The sequence below is a fragment of the Penicillium arizonense genome, assembly GCF_001773325.1.
Source record: "Penicillium arizonense strain CBS 141311 chromosome Unknown PENARI_contig005, whole genome shotgun sequence".
NCBI lineage: Eukaryota > Fungi > Ascomycota > Eurotiomycetes > Eurotiales > Aspergillaceae > Penicillium > Penicillium arizonense.
In genome coordinates this window covers 1,161,327-1,173,668 of record NW_019173282.1, presented here as the reverse complement: position 1 = coordinate 1,173,668, position 12,342 = coordinate 1,161,327, and the positions used below count along the sequence as shown (strand labels likewise).

The window sequence follows — 12,342 nt, the reverse complement described above, 5'->3', positions numbered from 1 at the left end:
CTTGGGAGAGGTGCGGCTGTATCTGGAGAGGTGATGACAAGGAAATTTTGGAAGCCGTGCGGCAGGTAGGTAAGTCTAATGCCAGACAAATACCAGACAAATACGAAACAAATAACAGCACCTAGGCTGAGTCGAACTCAGCCTAGACTCAGCCTAGGTGCTGTTATTTGTTTAGTATTGTTTAGTACTTGTCTAGTATTCGTCTAGTATTCGTCTAGTATTGCTTTAATATAGAATAGTTCTATATTTCGAAGTGAGACGTTATACATCTGCTCTCCATCTCCGAGGCCTTCTATCCTCGAACCTTTAACCTTTCACTCGGGCTCGCTCTTGCTCCTGGCAATGGCCGACCTAATGTAAGACTACTCAGCCTTCCATCAACTTCTCACTGACAGACATCTTAGTAGCTATGACCGAAGTCCTCCAATCCAGCAGTCTGGGTCTGCAACCTCTGTACCCGATCACCCCGCCAACAATGATTAGGGATCTGATCCGGGCTCCGGCAGAATAGGCCGACGAAATCCTTTGTGGAGGATTCATTGTCCTCCGGCACGGCGATGCCAACAAATCAGACCTGGCCGTAGCCCTGATGCTCATGGACAAACAACGGTACCCAAACCTTCGGTTCCGTCGAACCAAGCCATGGACGGAAGGACAACTCTATCAAATGGATCCTCGCGGGCCAATATGGAATCTACGATGGTTCAAGATGTTGGACTCATTCAGCTGACGGCATGCCGACATTGCCGCCAGCAAAATGGACCCTGGGCTCATTGAGTGGTTGCTTCTGGTGCCATCGCTTGCGGAAACTGTCACTAAAATGGCTGTGGTACCTGCTGTTCATTTGCGGATGGCCAAGAAGTACCCGCACGTCAGCCATGACGCCGTGCCGTTAACGCTGTCCAAGCCCCGGACCCTGCCCGGCAACAGCGGGTTACTAGCCTCCGTTCTGGGATGGTGATGCTCAATGGATACATCCGTCGCATCTGGGACAGCATAACGACAATGATACAATGATCGATATATGTCACCATTGAAGTCCAGAAGATCGGCCAGCTTCTAGCAGAGGTCATGGAACACCTGCGCCGTCTCAATGAAGCACGAAACGCAAACCAGGATCTTCTCAACGCCTTGTTCGCCTTGATTGAGGCCTCTTAACGGCAGGTTTCAAACTTCCGCTGGTATTGACGTGAGCTGCATGCACATATCGGCTATTCATTGTTGTCCTCCCTCCTTTTTGTTTCTTTCGTGTCCAGAAAATAGCACATTGCATCCTGGCAGTCTTCTTTGGTCCAGTCTTCAATAATGATAATAAACTAGTGGACTGCCAACTTTGTCAAATCTTCATATTCTTCAAGTAGTCAAGTAGCAAGACTTGAGAATCCACAGAAAAACTTATATTTGGCCTCATTCTTCCAAGCGGTTGGTAGTTCCGCCAATAATGTGCCTCTAAGCCCCCAACCGCCAATGAAAGGCTCGGCTTGGCATAACCATATCTATGATGTTAATCGCTCCCTCCAATTTACGTCGTCTTCAACTGCATCTTTCGGGTTCGTTCGGCCTATGCTCGTGTCCCTCATAAGAACTGGCCGAAATGATCACGCAATTTCTGCCCAACCGGCCTTTGCTAGGCTCGATACCTTTACCGAATTTTTCACTCAAACAATATTGAGGTGTGCACTCCCAGGTTCTGAATTTGTCAATGCTGATATGTACGTAAATTGACATTGCCCATATACACTCTCCTAAGAGGCTCGTACTATCAAGATTTCACCGTTTTTTAAGTCGTTGTTTAAGCCGTTGTTCGTGCCATTTTTAAGTATGCTTTAAACGTGTATTAAGCTCGTCTTCTTATATATTATACAATTTGTCATATCAAAATTATGCTATGACATCTGTCTTCGTTTCTCAAGCAGAAGGCTGTTTTGCATGCTAAGCTTGAACAATGATTGTGGTTCTTGGGGCTTCTCTCTTCGATTGAAACCACCATTGGGGCAAGAGGGTGAAACGCTCGTCTGGCGTGGTTGTCGCAGTTGTGCTGGCGTAGACAAACCCTGATTTGCGCGATTGAATGATCCGACAGGAGGACCTGCAGGCGTAGCTCTACCTCCGGCAGCGATCCTTTCTTGTCTTTTTATTTCTTCTTCATGTTGATGTACGCCAAATGCAACATCGAAGATTTCGCGAACGTTCATTGTATCGGGAGTGCGGAAACCGACTTGATTTCCAGCAGTCAAACGTGGGGTTGCAAGATGGTCGTTCTTCACTGCATGGTGATTCGAGGTTGACTCTTTCCCAGTAGTGGCGGTCTGAGAATCCGGACTTGGAGTTGCATAGGCAGATTTGGTTTCACCTGGTCCCTGTTGGATCCAGGGATGGGCCATAAACTCTTGAATCGTGAACCTTTTCCCGGGATCGACAGTGAGAAGGTTGGAAACAAGGTCTTTTGCATCTTGGGAGATGCTGTCCCACCACGGAGACTGGAAAGTATATTCTCCACGGGTAACTTGTCTCTTCAAAATTCCGATGTTTGGGTCGTAGAACGGAGGGAACCCAACGAGGAGTGTGAACAGCACACATCCAAGAGCCCACATATCAACTCCCATCGAGTACCCTTGATCTGAAATAAGCTCAGGTGCAGCATATCCCATGGTCCCGCAGGGTGTCATGGTTTGATTGCCATATCCGTAAATCAATTTGGATAAACCAAAGTCTCCGAGTTTGATCTTTCCTATGCCACCACATCCAACTCCAGGGACGAACTCGCCTTCGTCGGCTTTTTCTTCGTCCAAACCAGTATTAATTTTGTTGCCCTGTGTCCATGGTATGGAATAGAAGAAGATGTTTTCGGGTTTTATATCACTAGGATAAAAGTCAGTCCTGCTCTGCATTGGTGAATGAATATAGAACCTACCGGTGAACAACACCTAGAGTGCCATGCAGATATTCCACAGCTTTGGCAACTTGAAGAATGACATGTCTGCTGAGATCCTCACTGAGGTATGTTAATTTAATGACCTGGTTAAAGAGCTCTCCACCAGTGCAGAGCTCCATGATGATATAACAGTATTGGCGTGTCTCAAAAGAGTCGATGAATTGCACGATATGAGGGTGCTTTGCTTCTTCTAGGATATGAATCTCCTTGTTCATATTATCTATCTGTTGTATTGTTAACGGACGTAAGAGCTACCAAGGCGGCTGTGCCATACCTGCTGTTTATTCATTTCATATTTTCTCATCACCTTGATGGCAACCTCTCCGTATTCCGAAGTTGAGTCTTCGGCACGGTAGACATTACTAAATCCGCCCTTGCCCATTGTTTCGAGGAGGGTCCAACGACCTAGTCCGGGATACGAAGGCATTTTTGATTCAGCCATGCTGGTGGCAATTGGTTTCTTGGTGTCTGTATTTTGGATCTTGGTAGGTTTCGCTGTGGAGGAGCGGAGGTCATCTGTAGATATAGGCGCCATGATATCGAAAAATGGGTCAAAACGCCGCTTGGGGCATAAATTTAGTTTATAAGTACACAAGACGAATCATGGAAGTTAAACATCCAAGGTGAGTTCAAAAGTGATATAACTATATGAAGGTACGTCATTGCCGAGAATCAAGTTAGGTTCATTGATGTAAGGGAAGATAGATATCAAGATAGATATCAGTTTACCCAAGGCAATAATGTGGGTTCCCCATATTCACTCACCCCTATAGCAAAGTCAATTGGACGCGGATCTAACGTCAGATCCGCTAGAGCCTATAAGGAGGTTGAGAAGTGGCCCTTCGCATCATTACATGAACAGCCGCCCGCTAATATTTCGAGACGCTTGACTCGTTGAGCTGTTTGCCCCATGTCTATCCGGATGATGTTCAGCCAATAAGAGACATGCAAAACTGCCGATCAACGAACGGTAAATTGACCCAAATGGTAGTGATCGCCAAGGGGCAAATAAATGTCTATGCCTCAGGCTACAGATGCAGATGACCTTTTGTCACGTGATCATATGTTTTGTCACGCCACAAAGGTGGCATGTGACATGTGGCGTGCGTACTCAGAGTGGCGCAAGCCCCATGAGTCAAACCTCGGAGTTAGGCGCAGATTGCCTGATTCAGCTGCTGATCGATAGACATCTATAGTCGCCTCCCAAGAATTTAAGTTTTGGTAGATTCGAGAACCATCTAGTAGTGCGTTGTCATCACCGAGAATTTGGCTATATGGGGGAACTGACACTCGGCCCCGAGGACGATGGCGAATAATATTGGATATGATGTGGTCTAGGCAGGCTTGGGTACGTACGCCTCTATATGAGTACGGGCAACTTGGCTGCCTAGGTGAACGAGTAGCTGTGTATATAAAGACCTGTTTGTCGGTGCCGTTGACTGGCCTTTCGGAATCAGATTAAGTGTTATTCACTTTTCTTCTCTTTGTTTTCTTTTGATATCTTCCAGTATACCATCTTTCAACATCAAGATAAGATCAGGCTTATCTATATCATTGATCGATAACTTCAAGATGGCTTCAATCTACCAACTCAACCAACCCCCTAATCCCTTCTGGGATTTCCTCAACGGAAACCTAGAGGATCATCCTTTCTTTGCTCCTCGAGGCCACCATGGAAGACGTGGACACCACAGCCACCGTCATGGATGGGGAAACTCCCAACAGAGCGAGACTGTTCCACAGGGCACTGAAGCACCCAACACAGAGTCGAACGGAGAGATGAAGAACGACAGGTCTGCGGCCGACTCCGACTCCCCAGATAACCAGCACCGCCGTTGTGATCACTGTGGTAAGGGCAATGGCAAAGGCCGTGGAGGTCCCGGTTATGGACCTGGTCCGTTCCGTGGAAAGGGCGGCAAATGCAAGCACGGCCATGGCCCTCACGCCGGACCATGGGGCCACCACAACCACCCCTACGATCACGCAGGAATGTTCGGCGGCCGCGGACGAGGCCCTCACCACGCAGGCGGCCACGGCAAACACCACGGCGGACCCCCATTCGGCGGCCAAGGCTTCCCCTTCAACTTCCTCCGCAACCTCGGGATTCCAATGAACGGACCCGCCCCCGAGGGCGTAGATTTCACTCCTGCCATCGACGTCTTCGACACACCGGCCAAGTACATGGTGCACGTCTCACTACCCGGAGCGAAGAAGAGCGATCTGAGCATCGACTATGACGCCGAGGAATCGGTTTTGCGGTTGGCGGGTGTTGTGCACCGTCCTGGTGTTGATGAGAATATGTATCAGGGACTTGCTATGGAAGAGCGTGGACGGGAGGTTGGAGTGTTTGAGCGTGAGGTCCGGTTTGGCACTAGGGCTGCGCCGGCTTTTGTTGCTGTTGAGGGGATTTCGGCGAAGTTGGAGGATGGTGTTCTTAATGTTGTTTTGCCTAAGGTTGTTCCTGAGCCTGAGGTTGGGAAGAAGAAGGTTGTTGTTAAGGTTGATGATCTTGAGCGTGAGAAGGGTGATATGGTGGATGAGAAGGTTCGTGAGGATTTCACTCCTGATGAGTCGGAGGCTAGTGATGCTGAGGATGGTGAGGCGAGGGAGTATGTGAAGGTTCCAGTGCTGTGAAATTGGCTAATTTGATATTCGATGGATGGCGTTTGGGGTCAGCTTCTTTGTCCTTATTAATTTAATATTGTTTGCGATTAAGAATGGACAAACACTCAATTTCGGGTGGAATACATACCAGTTTGATTACACCGTAGAAATTTGTAGATTCTCGTAGGTCATTTCGGCTGGTAAGATGGCAAGCGTAATTCCTCGCCGGATGCATCAAGTCTCGACTTTTTCACGCCGAAGTTCTGTTCCCGTAGACCCATCTCTTAGGCCAAACCAACCACTCCTGGAACCCCGGGTGGATCTTACTCTCAATATCCTCCAACAACTGACGAGAAGCACCATTGATAAACCAGCAATGGTCAATCAGATGTAACAGCACACACCAATGAGCCAAAAGAATCAGGGCAGCAGGCTTGTACGCTTCCAAATCTTCTTGGAAGCGTTTGGAAAGTGAATATGCCCACATGATGATCATACCAGTCTCGATATGTGGGCCGGCAAGCTCGAGTTGGCGGGTTGAGTGTTCGAAGAACTTCATGGCATTTTTATAAGCTTCTCGGTGGTCAACTGTCGATGGTGATCCCGCAGAAGTATTTTGGTCTTGGTGGGTCTGTGGTTGAGGGAATGGGTAATTATCAATGAACTGGTGAAGTTGAGATATCCGGTCCCGAATATCGGGAGGGAGTAATGATTGTTGCATGACCGAGGGACTTGAAAGGATTAATTTGTCTGAATATGATGCAGTAGAATGGGGGGAACGACATACCTAGAGATGAGCATGTCATTATCAAGCCAAACGCAGTTCACCAACGGCGCAAGCTGTGTCTTCCGAAGAGAATGTAGCCATGGCTCCATTATCGTTTGCAGCCCGTTGACAACAGCAAATAGTTCAACTATATTCAAGATCGGGGTCGGCCAACGATCCGCACCTAACCGAATCGGCGAGGCGCAGACATAGACCATAATCATGGAAGCAAAACAAAACACGGGCTGCCAGTTGCTAGGGTCGATTGGAGAAGCGATGAGTTCCCGAAACTTTTTTAATCCGGCTGCCTGGTGGTAGGAAGATGCTTTGATATACTTTTCTTTCTGGGCAGGGTAGAGACACGCGCGGTGCAGGGCAGCCAGTGCCAAAATCCCGTGCATTAAGTACGAATTCGAATAGCCCTCCATGGGCAGAACAATGCGCCAGACATGTCGAGCATCTTCACGAATTGTGAGGCTATTGCATGTCACAGTGCAGTAATGGTGCATGAGTTCAAGGTCGCATGCCCAGTCGTCCGTATTGGAAGGGGTGCCATATGGAGAGCTTGAAAGGATGTGCAATAGATCAAGTCTACTCTCGGGTCTGGAGGGCTCTACAGCCAGAGGTGTAGAAGATGCAGCGGGAGTGTGATAAGACTCCGGGTAAAAAGGCGACGGGGCATGCAGGACCACAGACTCTGACCGCGTGGCCGGGGTCTCGGTCGGGGTTGATATTGCGCTGCCTGTCCCATGAAGATCATTCGGTCCCATGTAGCTGCATTGAATGGCGTGTTTGGTACAGTTTGTGCATGGATATCGTTCGTCGCACTGCGTCACGTTAGAGAGGTCGCGGTGAGGTCAGAAGTACACACCTTCAATCTTCGCGTCTTGCATTCTGGGCAACCATTACGCGACTTACGATGGGTTCTTCTCGGGCCCATTATCAGCAAAAATCACCGCAGTATGAGGAGTGTCGTGAGATAAATCTATTCGAGTGCGGGTACGGACGCGGATTCGAATACGGATGCGAACTCGGATTCGGACGCGAGGCTCCACTTACCCACATCGACATCGGCTAAGTGGACAGCCATGTCCCCAGATAATAATACATGTAACTCGAATCACAGTCAAACGAATGACAGCCTAAAATTATAGTGGATATTAGATCTAATTCTGTTTCATGACCACAGGGGGGTTGAGTGGCTGTGAAATTTGGCCCTTCCTATAAAGGCGATGGATGGACCCTAGTATAGGATCAAATTATCTAAATTTCACTTTTCAGTTCAAGATGTCTGAAAATAATATCTACGGGTACAATCCCTCGCTTCCAGCAGCCATCATCTTCATCATACTCTTTGGAGCCTCAACTGCCTACCATGGCTACCAACTCGTCAAGTCACGATGCATGTACTTCATCCCATTCTTAATTGGCGGCGTGTGTAAGTTTATCGGAAGTCTTGCAATCTATGGGTATTCCTGACATCCTATAGTCCAGATCATCGGTTATATCTGTCGCGCAGCCTCACATGATAATTACTCCGGAATTTCCCTATACGCGATTCAGACACTCCTGATTCTACTCGCTCCGCCACTATATGCCGCGTCAATTTACATGGTCTTGGGCCGAACAGTGACATACCTCCACGCAGAGCATCTAAGCTTGGTGCCAGTGAAATGGATGACAAAGATCTTCGTAACTGGCGATGTCTTCTCCTTCCTCCTCCAGTGTGCTGGTAAGTATATCAAGTCCAATTGAACCAAATCAGAGCTTCCATCATGAAACCCGACCTATGAGCTAACCAAATCCACTCTTACAGGTGGTGGTCTCATGTCTGCAGGATCGTCCATGCATGAAACAGGCTCGAACGTAACAGTCGGCGGCCTAGTCATCCAACTCCTCTTCTTCGGTTTCTTCGTGGTGGTCACGACGGTCTTCCACTTCCGCATCTCACGCCATCCTACCTCCAAATCACAAACAGAACTTGGCATCACCCGAAGCCAGGGCTGGAAACAGCGCAACTGGTCCACCATTCTGATCGGCCTATATATTGTCAGTGTTCTGATTCTCGTGCGATCCGTTTTCCGTCTAGTCGAGTATAGGGAGGGATATAGTGGGTATATCATGACACATGAGGTTTTCATGTATATCTTTGATGGATTGTTGATGTGGATTGCTATGATTGTGATGAATATCTACCATCCAGCTGAGATCCTAGGGAATGGGAAGGGTGGACAGGGTGAATATACAGAGACGATGCAATTGTAGATCCTGTGTTGGTTTAGATAGTAATAATTCTGTCGATTTGTTTGTTTTAGCGCTATATAGACGGGTATATTCAACTTTTGAATGATGAAACAAGAAAGGGCCAAAACCAAAACCAAACAAGCGAACAAAGAAACATCATTAGAAGCCATCATATCATCGTGATCTGTAGTCATTACTCGACCGGGCATCATAACTTTTCCTCACCCCATTGTCCACCCCATTAGCAAATAAACCAGGCCGCCTAGACACCGCAGAGCCGCGCGTAGACACAGGCAACAAATTCCCTCCATATTCAACATCCACGCTCCGACGCATGCGCGACAAACTAATTATCTTCTCCATCTCCAGCGCCTGCAACGGTCCCTCGCCCCGTTCAACCGGCGCAGTAGCCTTCTTCCGCCCAGACAGCCAGCGTCGACTACCAACACGGAAGTAACCACCGATATCGTCAACCATAAGGGCAACCCAGACAAGCGGGATGGAGATCGCAAAGCCAATACCGAAGGTATACTTGGCTACATAGCCAAGATCCAAGTTATTGAATTCCTTCATGTTGATCGTGAAAATCGAAGTGATAAATGAAAGAGGCAAGAAGACGATAGTGACAATGGTGAAAACCATAATCGTCTTGCTCTGGCGTGTAGTACCAGCAGCCTGATCACGCGCAAAGCGTGCCTCGAACGCATTGGCATGTTTCTGTTTTAGGTCCAGCAAATCTGTGATAGAGTGATAAATGCGTTCTGCCTGTTTATCCATTCGATCGATATCCTTGAGATGCATATCGATCACACGCTGCTGGTCCTTGAACCGTTTCTTCACTTCAACCTGTGAGCGATGCTGGCCTTGGTATGTCTCGCAAATGACATCTTGGAAATCGATCAGGACATATTTCTGGTGTTCCAGCACCGTGCGAATCATGTTCAGTTCATCGCGAATGTCTTTTGTTTCGGCTAAGAGATCGGTTTCCTGACCGATATCTAGGAGCCGGTCGACGAAGAGTGGCTGGCCGTCTTCATCGCAGTAATCGCTCGTCAGACCATCCTCATCTACCGACTTTGAGAATGAGCCGTTCAGCTTGCGGTGGCTTTTCAGCCAGTCGGATGCCTGTACGGAGGCGTGGTTGAATTGATTGAATAGAAGTGTTTCCTTGTCGGTTGCTATACCAATGGATGACTCGAACATATCCAGAAATTGGTATTCCTCATCGCCTAGACGGTGGCGATCGAAGACCCCCGAGCATCGGTTTGTGATGATGATTGCCAGGTCATATACAGATTTGACAGGGTCGCGAGTTTTAGAGTTGATATCCTCGATAATACCATCGAGCACGTTGAGCGGGTCGTTCTTGGGCTGGTCCCATCTTTGTGGGAAACCTGTGACGATGAGGTTCGTTCCGAGAATCCACATCCACAGTTGATCGACCATGAAGATCTTGGGATCGGAGCCCATTCCGGGGCTTTTGGTCTGGTATCGGTATACCACTTGGTCCTGGTCGCGGCTCTGGGTATCGATGTTCGGGTAGAAGAATTGGTCTAGTGTTCTGCGGACGTGCAGGGAGGTTGTTGAAGATGAGAGATGTGCATCGATGAGCATTTCGTCTTTTGTGCGCATTCTCTTCATTCCTCCTGGAATGAATTCCAGTGTCTCGGCGCGTTGAATTGCATCTTGCATCTTTTGTCTTCGCTCGGTTGTCTCGAAGTGGAGGTAGGGCATGAAGACGCAGATGTTACAAGCCGAAAGAAGGGGATGAGGGTCTTTGCACATCGACGACGACAGAGGCGATGACCGAGCCTGTTTCTCACCCGGTCCCCATGGCGACTTTCCTTTTGTCTCTGATTTCGGAGTCCCTGGTGCACTGCCTGACTTGCCACGCTTTTGACTCTGGTTCTGATTGCCTTTGCCTTTCTTCACCGGTTCATCGTGAGAGTGTGAATCAACTCGCTCCATCTTGCCGCCTTTCTGTTTGCGGGATGTATACTCTGCTTTGGCTTGTCCTTCTGACAACTCCTCCTCCTTTTCTTCTTCCTTCTTTTCCTCTCGTCGCATCATCGTCCGTGGTGTATTCTGACATAACGGCCGCATGAAATGCGAATGGGTCCGTTGACCCCGATGCTGATAGTTGAACGACTTCTCCAGTCCCTTGAACCCATCAACATCATGAGCTCCCTCCTCAATAAAAGACTTGGTCAGCAAAGCTTCCACCCAAGCCATATTATTAGCAGGGAGATGAATCCACCGGAAATCAGTCGCGCGACTATCGGCCGGTACAGCCGTCACAGCCTGCTTGCGAGGATTCTCCCGATCCCTGCCATACAGCAGATCGAAAACAGACATACGCTTGACACGATTCTCATTGTGAAAGTTGCCAAAATCCACAACCGTCGCGTCAAACGCAGCACAAGCACCCTTAACATCATCCGACAACGACTCAACATTGTTAAATGGCGCCAACAACAACACAATATCCTTGCGCTTAAACTGCGCAGCCCTGAGAAACGGCGTACTCCCAAAGTTATCCCTAACCCTCCTCTTCAAATCGTCCCTCTCAAGCAAACACTCCACCACCTCCCGATGTCCACCCTGCGCAGCAAGATGCAAAGGCGTAACCCCATTCAACAACTGAGCATTCACTTGCGCACCAGCCTTCAACAAGATCCTCACAATGCCCTCACAGCCCTTATCACAAGCATTATGCAACGGCGTCCAACCACCATCACTAGCAGCATTAACCGCCGCTCCATGCTCAAGCAACAACAACACAATATCAACCCGGTCATGCGCAGTAGCAACATGCAAAGCAGTCTTCCCCCTCAACTCAACAGCATCAATCTCAACCCCAGTCCTCCCCTCATTCCCACCCTCCTTCCGCGCAAGCAACAACTCAACAAACCTCCAATTCCCGCTCGCACAAGCCCAATGCAATGGCGTCCTCCCCAATTCATCAACACCATCCTCGCCCCCAACGGCACACTCAGTTTTCAACAACAACCTAACAACCTCCTCCCCCCATCCAAATCGACAAGCCTTATCAGCCGCAAGATTATGCAGAGCATTCCTCCTCCTCAAATCTTTCTTATTAACATCCGCCCCACGCATAATCAACAACTGCAAAATATCGACATGATTCCTCCAAGCAGCCATCATAAGCGCCGTGCGACCCTCCTTATCAGCCGAATCAGGCGAAGCACCATGATCAAGGAGCAAGCGGACGATGTCGGTAAGGTTGCGCTCGACGGCACGGTGGAGTGGTGATATCCGGTTCGACGCGACGTCTGTTTTGGCGCCTATTGAGAGGAGGTATTCGGTTGCGGCGTGGTTGGCGCGTTCGGCGCTGCGCATTAATCCTATACGCAGGAAGTTGTCGGTTAGTTGGTTGTGCTCGCGCGCTAGAGCTATTGTGTTTGCTAGGGCCTCTGGGTCATTGGTTTCGGCTGCACGGAGGAGGCGTGGTTCTAGTCTTTCGTGGCCTTCGCTTGTTATGCTTGAGCGGGAGGGTGGCATTTTGATTAATGGTGGTGGTGTAGATGGTGGTGTTGGTGATGGGGGTGATATAGGTGTAGGGGGTGTGGTAGTGTAGGTATTATATATAAGGAATGATGTTGGCGCTGGTTGAATAGTTGTTATTGCATGATGTGAAGGTAAATAAGATGAAGTCTTCAAGTTTCGAACTTTTTGGCAGATGCGCTAGAAGCTAAGAATTGAACCAAGCTCAAGAGGGAATGGGCCCACTACCCTGGCCAAGATCTGCAGTGAAAAAAGTACAGTATTTGGC

At 48.7% G+C, this 12,342-nt stretch overlaps 6 protein-coding genes across 6 annotated transcripts; 3 read left to right on the top strand and 3 right to left on the bottom strand.

Annotated features, from left to right (window-relative positions):
• Positions 1–342: 342 nt before the first annotated feature.
• PENARI_c005G02617 (uncharacterized protein) lies at positions 343–961 on the top strand (the record flags this gene model as incomplete). Its single annotated transcript, XM_022629630.1, has 4 exons — positions 343–356; positions 405–453; positions 512–609; positions 754–961. 4 exons carry the CDS (start codon positions 343–345, stop codon positions 959–961), a joined length of 369 nt encoding a protein of 122 aa, XP_022490217.1.
• A 925-nt stretch (positions 962–1,886) lies between these two features.
• On the bottom strand, positions 1,887–3,470 carry PENARI_c005G02311 (uncharacterized protein; the record flags this gene model as incomplete). Its single annotated transcript, XM_022629613.1, has 3 exons — positions 1,887–2,862; positions 2,915–3,159; positions 3,210–3,470. The coding sequence occupies 3 exons, from the start codon at positions 3,468–3,470 to the stop codon at positions 1,887–1,889; spliced, it is 1,482 nt and encodes a 493-aa protein (XP_022490153.1).
• A 1,037-nt stretch (positions 3,471–4,507) lies between these two features.
• On the top strand, positions 4,508–5,569 carry PENARI_c005G08298 (Hsp20/alpha crystallin family protein; the record flags this gene model as incomplete). The annotated part of the gene is made up of 1 exon (XM_022629897.1): positions 4,508–5,569. The coding sequence occupies one exon, from the start codon at positions 4,508–4,510 to the stop codon at positions 5,567–5,569; it is 1,062 nt and encodes a 353-aa protein (XP_022490485.1).
• Positions 5,570–5,789: 220 nt separating this feature from the next.
• Positions 5,790–7,395, bottom strand: PENARI_c005G08522 (uncharacterized protein; the record flags this gene model as incomplete). Its single annotated transcript, XM_022629906.1, has 4 exons — positions 5,790–6,270; positions 6,327–7,079; positions 7,224–7,290; positions 7,365–7,395. 4 exons carry the CDS (start codon positions 7,393–7,395, stop codon positions 5,790–5,792), a joined length of 1,332 nt encoding a protein of 443 aa, XP_022490479.1.
• A 197-nt stretch (positions 7,396–7,592) lies between these two features.
• Positions 7,593–8,570, top strand: PENARI_c005G01303 (RTA1 domain-containing protein; the record flags this gene model as incomplete). Its single annotated transcript, XM_022629571.1, has 3 exons — positions 7,593–7,743; positions 7,795–8,037; positions 8,122–8,570. The coding sequence occupies 3 exons, from the start codon at positions 7,593–7,595 to the stop codon at positions 8,568–8,570; spliced, it is 843 nt and encodes a 280-aa protein (XP_022490215.1).
• Positions 8,571–8,723: 153 nt separating this feature from the next.
• PENARI_c005G00310 (ankyrin repeat protein) lies at positions 8,724–12,071 on the bottom strand (the record flags this gene model as incomplete). Its single annotated transcript, XM_022629532.1, has 1 exon — positions 8,724–12,071. The coding sequence occupies one exon, from the start codon at positions 12,069–12,071 to the stop codon at positions 8,724–8,726; it is 3,348 nt and encodes a 1,115-aa protein (XP_022490489.1).
• Between the last annotated feature and the right edge of the window lie 271 nt (positions 12,072–12,342).